General features: G+C 63.8%; 1 protein-coding gene across 1 annotated transcript; it reads left to right on the top strand.

Annotated features, from left to right (window-relative positions):
• The first annotated feature begins 224 nt into the window (after positions 1-224).
• On the top strand, positions 225-1,659 carry LOC112911163 (lymphocyte antigen 6H-like). The gene is made up of 4 exons (XM_025987595.2): positions 225-357; positions 461-532; positions 672-791; positions 1,062-1,659. Exons 2-4 carry the CDS (start codon positions 481-483, stop codon positions 1,310-1,312), a joined length of 423 nt encoding a protein of 140 aa, XP_025843380.1. The 5' UTR covers positions 225-357; positions 461-480; the 3' UTR covers positions 1,313-1,659.
• The last annotated feature ends 12,472 nt before the right edge of the window (positions 1,660-14,131 follow it).

Raw genomic sequence — 14,131 nt, 5'->3', positions numbered from 1 at the left:
CAGGAGGGGAGGAGGCATATTGAGGGGGCTCAGCTCTACAGCTGGGGAGGGCCCCACAGCCTCAGAGAGACCTCCACGGGGGGAGCCAGGACCTGGGGGCGCCCAGCTTCCTCCTGACATTTCCCCAAAGCCACTGCTGGATGGCGAGGTGACACCCCCCTCTGGCCTGGGATTCAGGATCCCGCTGAGGGTCTGACAGCCAGAACTCCCGGAAAAGGGTGGAGCCAGAAGAGCCCGGCCCCAGCTCCCCACCCCCCCTGCCCGCCCGGTGGTCACAGGATGCAGGGGGAGAATCTGGTGGCCACAGGGTTAGTGGCTCCAGATGTCACCTCGCTGAGGGAAACCTGACGCTAGTGGGTGAGTGAGGGGGGACCAGGCCGGGGAGGCGCCGAAGGGGTCGGCCTCAGAGGGCAGGGGCTGGAGAGGGCAGGCCGGAGACTGAGGCTGGGGCACCCCGCAGGGCCACCATCCCCAGGAGCCATGAGAGCCGCGCCTGTCCTGTGGCTGGCCGTCCTGCTGTGCCGGGATCTCGGTGAGCCAGGGCTTCTGCGGGGGGCGGGGAGGGGGGGGATGGTGACAGGGTCCCCTGCCTGCGGGGCCGGGTGCAGGGGGAGGGGCAGGGGGGAAGGGGCCTCCGGCCTCTTCTAACTGCAGCCCTCCCGGCGGCCCAGCGCGGAGCCTGCGGTGCTACACCTGCCCCGGGGCACCCGGCGCCAGCCTGTGCCCGCCCGCCCAATGCCTGAGGCCTGGCATCTGCTTCGATAGTAACATAACCACGACCTCGAGCAGTGGTGAGTCCCCAGCACGCAGAGCCCGGGGGCAGCTCGGGGAGCTGTGCTTGAGGCTCCCCCAGCCAATCAGAGGAGTGTGGGTTTGGCAGGGACCGGGCTCCCGCCTGCCTCAGTGTCCCCATCCACGTGGAGAGGGGCTGGCCTTCCTGGGGAGCCGATGGGACTGCACGGAGGAATGGGGGGCCAGGCGCCCCAGGGAGTGGGTGACCCGGGATGACTCCAGGAGGGTGGGAGGGCACCTCTCACGCCGGGGCTCCTTCTTGCCCACAGGAATGCAGGTGAGGTCAAAGTACAAGGGGTGCGCTCCCTCCTGCGAGGAAGCTAAGGAGACCCTGCAGTGGATTTTCCGGATGAGTAGCCTGGACCAGCTGGACCAGCTGGACCCCAGCCTACCCAAGTCTGAACTGCAGAGTTTGACGTGCTGTGAAAAGGACCTCTGTAATAGGGGGGCGCAGGCCCTGGGCCCCGGCGGGGGGCTGCTGCTCGGCCTAGCGCCCGCCTCCCTCTGGGCCCTGCTGTGAGCAGCCCTGACCCCAGCACAGAGGGCAGACTTCCACGCAGCGTGCACGCGAAGCAAGCTCGCTGCCCCGCACACGCACGCACTCGCACGCGCACACGCGGACACTGCAGACCCTGCAGACCCTCAGCCGCTCCCGCCCAACCTCCCTGGCACCCAGTGCCCTGCTAGGCCAACAGGCCTGTCCCCCTTTGCAGACACCATCAGTTAACCACTGACCCAAGATGCAGAGCCTGTCGTACCCTGGCCCTGACCAGACGTGACCTCTAGGACAGCAAAGCCCGCAGCCCAGCCCGGGGCCGGCCAACACTGTGCCAGCCGGGCCGGAGAGAATAAACACTTTCCACATGGTCCTGTTCTTGGCTTGCAGTTCTGCCCCACGAGGGGAGGGTGGGTGGCGCCTGGGGCCTGCCTGGGAGGGGGACTTCCCTACCTCTTGGTTTTCCCTCAGCCCGGGGGGGGGGGGGGGGGGGGGGGGGGGGGGGGTGTCGCCCATGGCCCCAGGGGCTAGAAGCAGTGGTCAGTTCTGGAGCCCCCCCCTCCCGTGAGGCACAGTAGGGTGGTGGCTCCCCCTCTTCGCCATGAAGCATATCCCCCAGTGCACACTCCCTGCTCCCCAAGTCCCTCCCGGGGAGCCAGCCCTGCACCCTCTGTAGGTGGCTGATGTGCTGGGGGGGCTTCAGCAGAGGCCTGCAGCAGTGGAAGACGACGGGGTCTGGGCCAGTTCCTCTTTCATGCATTCTTCCCCTCTGAGCCCCCGCGCCCCAGGCGACCCCAGGATCCCCAGCCCACAGGACCCCGCTCCTCCCCCTGGCATGGAGCCCAGAGCTTCATCTCCTGCCTAGTTACCCCCAGTCAAATCTTCAGGAAGAGAAGCCCCCTCCTTCCCCGCCTGTTGCAGCAACCCCCTGAGAGTGGCTCCAGGACTCCACGGGACTCTCAGGGTAGGGTCTTCCCTTCACAAGCAGGGAAACTGAGGCACAGGGAGCCTCATGCCAGTCTGTGGCAAAGACAGAGAGCCAGAAGTGGTGCCCTGGCCCATCGGTTAGTTGACTGGCTCACATGTGACTTCCACCTCCACGGAGCAGACCCAGTGAGTTCTCCCTTGAGTCCTCTCACTACCTACCGAGCGGAAAGGACTGGCAGATCCAGCCTCACCCCAAACAAGGGGGTGGCCGTTCCCCAGGCTGGGGGTGCTGGAGGAAGCACAGGGCCTGGGGAAGGGAGATGGGGCCCACAGGGACAGGGCCCCAGGGTGGAGCAGGGCCTCTGAGGTCTGGAAATCCGAAGCCTCTTCCCACCACCCCTCCTCCCAGCATCTCCCAACTCGCCCACCCCCTCGTGCGGTGCAACCCATGCATCCTGACCCTACACACCCCAACTGTGCCATGCGTGGGGGAGGGCTCCTGGAGGGTGAGGGTATGTAGGGGGGCAGGGGGCTTGGTGGGCGCAGGGGTTTGAAGAACCACGGCTGGTAGGCCAGTCCCCCGCCTCCTGACCTCAGCATGCTGGCACCCGGGTGACCCGGGCTAGGGCCCACGGCCGCTGGCCTGCCCGGCGAATTCGCCATGTGGTGACCAGGGCCTCCGGAGTGCGCAGGCCACAGGCCAAGGGGGTGCCGGGGGTCCTGTCTGCCTGCAGCCGCAGCCACCGCTTTGGGCTTCATAGTCCGCCGTGTTGGCGACCCGAGGCTCTGCGGCACCTCAGCGGGTGTCCTTTCTTTGTGATTGCTGTGTCGTGGCAACGTGGTAACGGGCAAACTTGTTTTCATTGTTAATATTCTTAAATGTCCTGGCGGGTTACCTAAACATATTTTCTGTCAACATATGAAGAGATTTTCTTATATTCTTCCTAAAATTGCTAAGTCCTCCCTTTCCTTTTTTTTTTTTTTTTTTAAGATTTTATTTATTTATTCATGAGAGGCACAGAGAGGGGCAGAGACACAGGCAGAGGGAGAAGCAGGCTCCCTGCGGGGACTCGATCCCGGGACCCCGGGGTCATGCCCCGGGCCCAAGGCAGATGCTCAACCGCTGAGCCACCCCGGCTGCCTAAATCCTCCAATTTGAGTTTTGATCCATCGGAAATATTTTCTTCATGACACCCCAGCCCCCGACCCAAAGACCAAACACAGTCTGGGGCAGAGTTCATCCTTCTCTGACCTGCTGCCCCAGGACCCCACAGGCCCCCTGCGCCCCTGGGTCACCCCAGCACCTGCGGCGGGGCTGGCGGGGGCGGCGGACAAAGGGGGGCAGCTCCCCACACTCGCTTACCTCCCACTGAGCCTACTCCATGCTGCTTTGAAAACATTTCAGCGCTTCATTCTGAAATCAGTTCACACTTACAAAGAAGTTTCAAAAATAGCACCGAGTTCCTCAATTCCCTCCACTCGGCGTCCCCCCACGTTAACTTCTTACATAACCAGGGTCAAAGGCAGGAAATCAGCGCTGGTGCCGACGCTCCCGGATCTGCACCGCGGCCCGCGCCAAGGCCCACGCCGCCGCCCGGCACGCGGACTCCCCGGGGCCAGAGGCTAGTCCTGGAGCCCGAGCCCTGGGCCGCTCCCCGCCTTTCCTGGTCACTTCCAGGGTGTTCCCTCCAGCTCCATCTGAGACCTTAATAAATCGTAACTAGTCCTGCTCTCGTCGACACGGACATGGCCTTCCCCGCCTGTGCGACCTGGAAATGCCCAGGGCCTCCGGGTGCCGCACAGACTGAGGTCAGGGTCCGACCCCATTGCCCCCCCCCCCCCGCCCCACCCTCCTGCCCGCGCCGGGCACGTTCCCAGCAGGAGGGAGGCCGGCTGACTTGGTCAAAGTGCATCTGTCTGTCTGGAATCTGTGTCTGTCCCGCCTGGACGTCCCGCACAATTAGGAACAGGTGCGCCTCTGGCACCTGGGCCCCTTTCTGTGCAATGGGCGGGTGGGCTCAAGGGCCTCCCTGGCCCAGCCGCTGGTCATGACGTAGCTTTGGAATCTAGGCGAGGTTTGCTGGGGTGAGGTCCGGACCCAACGACCCAGAAAGAATTCTTGAGATGTCTTTGGTGCAAAATGCTGGTTTTATTAAAGCACAGGGACAGGACCCAAGGGCAGGAAGAGCAGCTGCCCCAGGACTCTGAGGGGTGGGGGTTGGGGAGGTAAGAACAAGGGTGGGTTTTAAAAGGACTCTCCTGCTAAAGAAGACTCACAGGAGGCCAGGAGGTCAAGCTAAGGTTGTTAGCCATTGTCATTGTCAAGCTAAGGTTGTTTTTCTCTCCAGCGAGGCATGGACTTGACAGTCAGCTTCCTGGAGGAATGCGGCAGGAGTCCCCTGTCCACACCCCCTCCGGGCTCCTACAGCGGGAAGGCAGCAGGACGAGGAGCTGGGCGTCCCACGTGCAGAGGGGTGGCCCCCCAGGCTCCCACCCCAAGAGGCTGAAGGCCTCCCCCGCCTCCCTGGCCATTCCCGCCACCACCAGGGAGGAGGCTTCCCAGCCAGGAGATAAAATCTCTGCCAGGACGGGAGAGCCCCTGCAGGAACAATGCAGGAACTCAGCCCTCAAGGTCTTGGGGGGCCTGGCAGAGCCCACCCTTCCTGAACGAGCTGCCCGGCCTAAGGCTGAGGGGGGGGGCGGGGGCTGCTGAAACTCCCCCACCCCCAACGTCCCCTCTGGCAGCTGGAGAACAGTGGGCCTGGACCCCACAGGGGCACCAGGCTCCCCCAGGAGGGGCCTCCGGACTCAGGCAGGACGGGGCCTCGGGGCACCTGGGCGGGCGGGGGTGGGGGAGAAGGTGCCTGCGCGTGTGTAGGAGCCGGACCCCCAGGAACCGAGGTTAGTGCCTCCCTGTGCAGCTCTCACCCAGCCCCAAGGTCAACAGCCACCGTGGGAAACATGGAACCAAATCCCGCGGCCCACCCAGAAGGCCGCCCCTTGAGCGCTGCCCAGGGTGCGGGCCACCCCATGGCTCAGGGCCAACGGGTCCTGGGCGCCCCACCCACGGCAGGCCCAGGGTGGGGATTGATGGCAAAGTGCAGGGTCCCTGTCCCGGGGCAGTGCGCAGGCTCAGGGGCGGGGGCCGGATGGATACTCTGTCCTTGGCTGGGGGGGGGGGGGGGGCGGGGGGCACACCCGCAGTCCCCATGTCACCGGCTCCTCTGGCCAGACCCTACCGGAGGCTCCAGGCACCTGCTGCCCAGCCACCCCTGCCCCTGCACTCCGCGGGGGGTCTGCTGCCTGGGGGGGCAACCCCAGCACCATCTGACTCCCCTTCCTCCCGGGTTCGCCCCTGCCCGCCTCACTGCGCCCCTCCACGAGGCTCCCCACCCCAACCTGCCGCAGACCTGGACCGCTCTTGGCCAGAGCTGACCCCCCCGCTGCCCATCTTGGGTGGACACTGGTCAGTGCGCCAGCAGCGCTCTGGGCTCCCCTAGGGGGGCGGTGGTCTCCTGCTGGCCGGGAGCTGGGGAGGGCTGAGGCTCCGGGGTGTCGCAGGGGCTCCCTGCTACACCCCCACCCCCACCCCCACCCCGGGTGCTCTGCAACCACCCTCCCTGCTCCAGGGCACAGTGGTGAACACGGGAGGGTCCCCGGGGGTGGGTGGTGCCTGCGGGCCCCCCATCAGGCTGTGGGGGATCAGTGAGGGCACCCTCACTTCACGGGCCAGGGTGAGGGGGCGACAGGCATCGCTCCCACAGCTCAAACCAAGTTCATCTGCATTTAACATTCCATTTCTTTCCTGAACATGGTTTTGTTACTTAGGGAATTATTATTAAATAATAATTATTTTTAAAATTAATTATTATTAAATAATTACTTAGGTAATTATTTTCTGTAAGAAAGTCCTAATAAACCCTCTGAAAATTAAGTGTGGGTCACTAGGGGCTTTTTGGTGCCCCCGACTGCTGGTGAAGACAGCATAGTGGCTGCTGATTAGATTTTTTAAATAAAAAATAGAGTGGAAGGGGTGCCCGGGTGGCTCAGTGGGTCAAGCTAAGCTGCCTTCGGCTGGGCTATAATCCCGGGGTCCCGGGGCTGAGCCCGAGTGGGGCTCCCTGCTCAGCGGGGTCTCCTCTGCCCTGCTCCCACTTGCATGTGCACACGCTGCTGCTCTCAAATGAAATCTTGTAAAACATAGAACGGAGCGAGACACGGGTGGATGCCATAGAAATCCCCGAGTACCCCCCACAGTAAGGATTTATATACACTGATCAGAAGGTCAGATGTGTTTTTTACGGTGAATTTGGGTCAAAAATGTGGAGAAATGTTCTCACTAACGCATGAGCCTCCTGGAGGGTGGGAGAGGCTGGTGACCCCTCAAGAAGGGGCAGGAGTGTGGCTGAGCCCCCCCAGGCTGAACCCTATCCCCGCGGCCCACAGAGAATCCCCCCCCAGCCCCGGCCCAGCTCACACCCGGCCCTGGGGGTGTTGGGGAGCCCGGGAACCCCTGTCCCTGACCAGACCCACAGTCAGGAGACATGTGGACCGTTCGGAGGCCCACAGGGCACAAGACAGATAAATGTCCTTATAACAAAGCCCGTTGGGCAGCCCGGGTGGCTCAAGAGGTTTAGCACCACCTTCAGCCCAGGGTGTGATCCTGGAGACCCGGGATCAAGTCCCACATCAGGCTCCTTGCATGGAGCCTGCTTCTCCCTCTGCCTGTGTCTCTGCCTCTCTCTCTCTGTGTCTCTCTCATGAATAAATCAATAAAATCATAAAAAAAAAAAAAAAAAAGCCCGCTTTCCAACGCTTCCCATCGTCCCCTGCGTGGCACCCAGGCAGGTCCCTCCATCGGGTGATTGAGGCACCAGCCCTTCCCTCCAGCGCCGCACCTCCTCCGGCCAGGCCCTGCCATCTCGCCTGCTCCCCCCTCCCTCATCACTTGCAGAGTCCCTGAGGATCCCTCTCCTGAACCTGCCACTCTCCTTGGGGTCTGCTCCCAGAGCCCACAGTCTGACACCTCTCCTCATGCTCCCCTCCCTTCTCCTCCCCGCCCCCCTTCCCTCCTCTGGCCAGGGAGTGAGTCCCAGGGGCTGAGGCTGGGTGGCGGCAGTGTAGGGGGCCATCCCAGGGTGTAGGGGGCCATCTCAGCGTGTAGGGGGCCATCTCAGCGTGTAGGGGGCCATCCCAGAGTGTAGGGGGCCATCCCAGGGTGTAGGGGGCCATCCCAGAGTGTAGGGGGCCATCCCAGAGTGTAGGGGGCCATCCCAGAGTGTAGGGGGCCATCTCAGCGTGTAGGGGGCCATCCCAGGGTGTAGGGGGCCATCTCAGGGTGTAGGGGGCCATCCAGTGAGCCCTGCCCCTGGAGACAAAGCACAAGCTGACACCCCCCAGGGTGGGACATAAGTGACATTCCTCAGAAAGTTCCCCTCTGTGTCCATGTTAATGCCTGGCCTGGAGGAAAAGCAACCTTTAACGTGACCATACTGGACCTACCAGTGTCTCATAGGTCCTCCTTAACAGAGGACAGTCCTTTTGAAACCTCTCTTTTCCTTACCTCCCCTAAGCTGCAGGTATATAATCAGCCAGGAGTCCTGCCCCCTCCGCCTCCCCTGTCCCCTCCCCCGCAGGCTCTAATAACGACACCACCATTTTGCACCAAAGACGTCTCAAGAATTCTTTGTGGGTCTTCAGGTCCAGACCTCACCCCAGCAAATCTCACCTAGATCCCAAAACTACATCCTGGTGACCAAGGACAAAAGGTGCAAAGAGTAGGGCAGAGGGGGGTACACTGGGGCTCCCAGGGACATGTCCTCTCGTGAAGGCCCATACCGTGGGTCGGGGCTCTGCGCACACCCTTGCTCACCTCCTTTCCCATTTGGTACGACCAGGGATGAGTTTTCTGCATTTCCTAGGAGAAATTTTACTAACCAGCTTGTCTGCAAATGGTGAGAGAGGCTTCCTGGGGCCCAGAGATGCTGCCTTTGCTGGCCGAGTGCGACAGCGGCAGAGGGACACCGTTTTGATGGATCTCAAGAGAGCCAGTTCAGGCAAGGGCAGGCACGGAGGGTGCCTGAGCCATGGGCAACCCGCCCGCAGGTCCGAGGCTTCTTAGAATCATGTTGAAGTGGATCCCTGGGTGGCTCAGCGGTTGAGCACCTGCCTTCAGCCCAGGGTGTGACCCTGGGGCCCGGGGATCAAGTCCCACATCCAGCTCCCTGTGTGGAGCCTGCTTCTCTCTGCCTCTCTCTCTCTCTCTGTGTCTCATGAATAAATAAAATCATTTTTTTTAAAAGAATCATATTGAAGTCTAGAGCGAGGCCGGTGGAAGCAGCGGTCCGTGCAAGAGGTGCATCCAGCCTGCAGCCATCGGGGCTCCCTGGATGGCCCTACCTGGCCGATCTCTGCCCCCGCCTGCGGGTGCTGGCTGCCCTGTTGCAGAATCTCAGAGCCCCCCTCACTCTCCCACCTGGCTGGGTCCCCAGGCTCCCACCAGGAAGAGTGTCAGGGAGGCTTCACAGGGCCCCGGTGCCAGTGCCCCACTGGGATCCAGGCCCCACTTCCCAGCAGGACAGCAGTGGGTGTCCCCACCCCCCGGGACACCCTGCCAAGCTTGAAGCCGACTTGCTCGTGAGAGGAGGGAACCCCAAGCCTCAAGCTGGGGAGATCTGCTGGGCCAGCCTGAGGGGTCCTGACCAGAGCCCAGGGCAGGGATGGTGGGGAAAGGAGGAGCAAATCCATAGGCTGTCCAGGAAGATGGAGCGCCAGCTGGACCAGAGTGACCACGGCCTCTGGGGTGGACCCCCAGCCTCACGGCCTGCAGCAGGTGCACTGCTCAATCAGGGCGGAGGGAAGGGGCCCTGTGAGGGGAGAGGTGGTGTCCGCTCCAGCCACACTCGGGTAGGGACCTCCATGGGCATCGCTGCAAGGGAGGCCCCTGCCCTCTGCGCCCCCTCAGCCCGCAGCCAGTGTCAGCCCCCCCAGACCCAGGTGGCCTCTCAGCAGCTTCCTCACTGCTGCTTCCTGCGTCCTGAGCCTGGAGACACTTAAAGGATTATCTCCCCAGACCAGATCCTGACTGTTCTGGCCCCCCCGGGACACGTCACAAGGGCAGGGGTCTCCGCAGCGCTCTGCGACGAGTCCTGTGATGGATTCCAACAGGTCACCGCAGGACCTCAGCCTGTGGACGTCCAGAGTCCCCCACCGCAGCCACAGGGGCTTCACCTAGCCGGCCACTTAAGGTTGTGTCTACAGGAGCCTGTTCCTGTGTGTGAAGGGGCCGGGGACGGTGGCCCTGCACCCCCTCCTGCCGACCAGGCCCCCTACAGCGCCCTGCTCGCAAGCATCACACATTTTTTATTTATTTATTTATCTACCTATTTATTTATTTTTATTTTTAATTTATTTATTTATAGTAAATCTCACACTTCTAAATTCTCAGTGCAGCTTTCTAGCCCACATCAGCTCTTGAGCTGTATTTCCAGGCAAATGTCTTCATCCTGCTATTAATCGAGCACCTAATACTTGCCGAGCAGTGTTCTACGTCAAGTGCCGGCTGCGTCCCAGGCAGGAAGACACGGAGCTCTCTGATCCGGGCACTGGAGCAGAGAAGCAAGGTGCAGGCCAAGGAGGTCTGGAGTGGACTTCCTGTTCCAGATTGGGGAACAGCTGTGCAAAGGCCCTGGGGTGGGAGCATGTCAGACAGTGAGCTGAGCCTGCGGCTCTGCAATCACAGCAGCACTTTGCTGTGTTCTCTGGGAGGAGCAGGAGCCAGGCTGATAGGCTGAGGCTCCACCTGGAGATGTGGGGCTGGGCCCAGAGGTAAGGCAGTGGGTACACCATGTGACCTCGCCAGCAGCCCCCGGCCCAAGGGGTCGGCTCTCCTCACACACTGAGCTGCCACTGGCAGACAAAGCCTTGGCCTGTCCCAGCCAGGGCCTCAGGGGCTGGCCCCAGGGTCCCGGCCCCTCTGTGAGACAGGCAGCAGGAGAGGAGGGCCAGGGTCTGCACACTTCCCCACAGGACCCCTAAGCAGAGACCTGCAGCTCCAGGGGGAAGAGACAGGGCCACCGGGACACTGATGCCGGAGCCCGAGGAGGCGGGGAGCACCTGCCAGCAGCACCTGAACACCCTCCCCCCACAGGCAGGGGGCTGCTGGGGGCTGACCCACCCGGTGGCCAGGCGTGCACTTCCCCTAGGATGAGAGGCCCAAATGCCAGACTAGGAGGATGGCCCTGCCTGCACTCCTGGGCCTCCTCTCCGGCCTCAGCACCCGGTGCCAGGCTCCCGTCAGCTCGGCTCCCCCGAGCAGGGCTCCTAATTAGCTCCTCCATCTCACTGACCCCCCCCCCTTCTGCAGACTGAGGGCAGCGCGCACCCATCTCTCCCAGTTCGAGACCTGTCTGACCACGGCACACCTGGAGGCAGACCCTGGACAGGACTGGGAGGCAGCCCAGATGCCCCACCAAAACTCAAAGGGCTGGCAACCCAAACTCCAGCAGTCTCTGCCAGGAGAAAAGTCCCCAGAAGCAGGACTAAAGGTTTGCATACACCCTGGGGGAGGCACCCCCGCGGGCAGCTTCCCTCCCCCACCTCCAAGCTGCTCCCTGCGCGCGCCACCACTTGGTCTCCGTGCCCGGGAAGGCCGCCCCGGCCCGCCGTCCGCTCCCCCGCTCACTTGGCCCTTATCAGCAGGGCCTTCTGGACCCACCTGGCCGGCTGGTGGTGGCCCGAGGCGGGGCGGGGGTGCTGGGCCCAGGCAGAGCTGCCCTTGGGGCGGGGGGGGGGGGGGCACCAGCTCTTAGGGAGTGCCCGTGTGGAGGGACATTTCGCCTAGGCTGCACCCCCCTCCGTCTACCCCCCGGGCCCTCCTCAGGACATGCTCTGCCCAAAAGTGGTGGGCAGACGGGGGCGCGGAACAAAAAAGCCGCCCGGGTGGGGAGCTGACCCAGGAAATCAGCAGGTAGTGTGCACAGCCCCAGGAGCTCGCGAGCCCCGAAAGGGACGCAGAGCAGAGGCAGGGGTGTCTGCAGACACAACCAGACCCCCCACCAGGTGGACTCTTACCTGCCCATTCCAGGAGGTGTCCGGCACGCACGAAGGAGGTTCCCAGAGTGCAGGGTTGAGGGGGGCAGCGTGAGTGGGTCCACCTGGGGTGGGCGGGCCTCATACAGGAGCCCCCTGGCATCACCTGAGTCCCAGGGGGCACATGTGGCTGGTTATGCCAAGCCCCTGGATGTGAGGCCTCCTTCAGGAGCAACAGGTGGAGGGCGTGACCCTCTAACCCAGCCGCAACAGCCACCCCTTCAACTCGCCCGTCGGGACCTGCCTCCCATCTTTCCTGCACCTTGAAACACCTCACAGAAACGAACCCGAGATCCAGTCTTCCTACTTCTAGGAATCGGTCGCGGGGAAATCCTCAACCGAAGCTACGTCTACAAGGATGTTCATCGGACGGTCGTTCACGTTAGCCCGAGAGCAAGCCTGGAGGGAGCCGGCCCAGCGTCCCCGCCTTGGTTTTCAGAAGGACCCCACAGATCCTGTCATCAGGCCTTGCACAAACCCCTGGCTTGGCCACGCATGTGCAGATACGTTTTCTAAGGACATTGAAGTCTGATGGCTGCTCCACGGCAGTGACCTTGGGGACATGTGAGTTGGTTGTTCAAGATCACAAGAGCCCTCTGAATCACAGGGTCAGGTTTTGAGTGGGTCAGAACCCACTTACGCTTTCACCCACAAATGCTTGCTGAGCGCCCACCACAGGCCAGAAGGTTCCCATGTGGAATCCTCGGTCTTCGAGGCCTGACCTGCTGGACAGAATCAACAAGCAAGCAGCCCACACCGGAACTCACGGGCAGGCCCAAGATGAAGCACGTGCCTCCGATGGGGACCAAAATTCACCCAAACCCCTCCCAGGCAGGCGGGCAAGGGGCTCCACTTGCCAAAGGAGCTTCACACTCCCCTCTTCCAGGCTAAGCCCAAAGCTCAGACTAAGATAGCAGCAAGGTGCTGCGTGGGGAAAGGGTCAAGCAGCCCCACCAGACGCCCATCCTGCCCTCCACAGGTCAGATCCAGAGGGCTAACCAGGGACTGCGGCCCACGGCCGGTCCCCCAGGGAAGTGTGGCACCCCACAGATACCGCCACTCCTGGCTGGGGAATTTGGGACACGCGCAGAGCCCCACCTTCAACCTCCAAGGAAAGAGTCCTCAAAGCCTTCCCAAGTTGATGCGTCCCCCCCATCGTCCAAATATCAAAGAAAACCATGGAAAGTGTGACCTTGATCTCAAAACTGTGAAGACAGGAGCATACCCATACACACCAAACACGCTCACTCATACCCCTGCACACTCACATGGCGCCTCGGATACCCCTAGTCCTTTCCCACGTGGCTGGTCCTTTACAGGGTCCCTCTTCCCATACAGCTCCCTCCCCCTTGCCTGTCCTACCCCACTGTAAGAGGTAAGAAGCCACTTCCCCTGGCACCTGCCACCACTGTCACTGCAGGTGCCACCCAGAAAGGCTGAGAGAAAAGGTCAGGTGCCACAGCTCCCCACAGGAAGCGTGATGTGAAACTGTGAAGTGTCTTTCCAACACAAGCAGGTGGCTCACACTCAGCGAGCTGGAGGAGGAGGAAACCTGCAGATGAGAGAAGGGAGGAAGCGCCACGCAGCCCCCTGCCACGCAGCCCCCTCTCCCCCTCCAGCTCCCCCTCCAGCTCCCCCTCCAGCTCCGAGGCTGCATTGCTCTCCATTTTGCTCTCCGGTCCTGGCCAATGAGAAGCAGGATGCAGGGCATGGGGCGCGCAGGCCTCCCCTCTGCCCACAGCCCAGCACGGCCTCTCTGCCCACGGCGGGTGGGGCGGGTGGGGCGGTCCCGGCAGGGCTACTGGGGAGAGGCCGGGACGCTTGCCCTTGCCGCACGGGGACGCTGGCTTTATTGCGAGGCCTCCAGGCTCTGCCCCGGGAGGCGCCCAACCCCCTGGCTCTGGGGAGGATGCCCTGGCTGCCCTGAGCTGGGGGCCTGGGAGCATCCTGCCGAGGCGCTGGGCCAGGTGGGGCAGCCACGGAACGGGGACCCCAGAGCAAAAAGGGGTCCAGAACCAGCAAAGGTGGACCTCCCGCTGGGCATCCCCCGCGGCCCACGACCCCTGCCCCCTGAGACCCCCCCGCCCCCGCACAGGGGGTCCAACGGCCCAGACCCCGGACCAGGTCCTGCAGGAGCCTAAGACCAGAGGGCCCCGGGCAGAGGCGGCGGCCCGGCCCAGCCGAGGGCCCGCCCACGTGTCAGAGATGCTCCCACCGGCCCCCACTCGGCGGAAGGCACGCGAGCCCCCAGCTCGCTCTGTAGGGCCGCCCCCCGCCACACCTCGCCGCGGCCGCCGGGCTGCCCCGTGATGTCGCGCAGGCCCGCGGGGGGACGAGAAGGACCGGCCGGACAGGCCGCCGACACCTCCCTGGGGCTGGGCTCGCAGCCGGCGGTGGGGCCGCCAGCCCCGCCCGGGTCTCGGAATTCCGACTCCGCCCCCCGCCCCCTCCCCCCAACCCCGGGGCGCCGACTCCGCCCCCCGCCCCCTCCCCCTCCCCCGAACCCCGGGGCGCCGACTCCGCCCCCCGCCCCCGCCCCCCTCCCCCCAACCCCGGGGGCGCCGACTCCGCCCCCCGCCCCCTCCCCCTCCCCCCAACCCCGGGGCGCCGACTCCGCCCCCCGCCCCCTCCCCCTCCCCCGAACCCCGGGGCGCCGACTCCGCCCCCCGCCCCCGCCCCCCTCCCCCCAACCCCGGGGCGCCGACTCCGCCCCCCGCCCCCTCCCCCTCCCCCGCCCCCCTCCCCCCAACCCCGGGGCGCCGACTCCGCCCCCCGCCCCCGCCCCCCTCCCCCCAACCCCGGGGCGCCGACTCCGCCCCCCGCCCC

This window comes from Vulpes vulpes, chromosome 13 (assembly GCF_048418805.1).
Source record: "Vulpes vulpes isolate BD-2025 chromosome 13, VulVul3, whole genome shotgun sequence".
Lineage (NCBI taxonomy): Eukaryota > Metazoa > Chordata > Mammalia > Carnivora > Canidae > Vulpes > Vulpes vulpes.
The sequence above is the reverse complement of the archived record's forward strand: the minus strand, read 5'-3'. Positions and strand labels throughout refer to the sequence as shown.

Bases quoted from the DNA above. Each gene is read 5' to 3' on its own strand.
- LOC112911163 (XM_025987595.2), top strand. From the start codon at position 481: ATGAGAGCCGCGCCTGTCCTGTGGCTGGCCGTCCTGCTGTGCCGGGAT. The intron at 533-671 runs GTGAGCCAGGGC...CCGGCGGCCCAG, and splicing joins CCTGCTGTGCCGGGATCTCG to CGCGGAGCCTGCGGTGCTAC. The intron at 792-1,061 runs GTGAGTCCCCAG...TCTTGCCCACAG, and splicing joins AACCACGACCTCGAGCAGTG to GAATGCAGGTGAGGTCAAAG.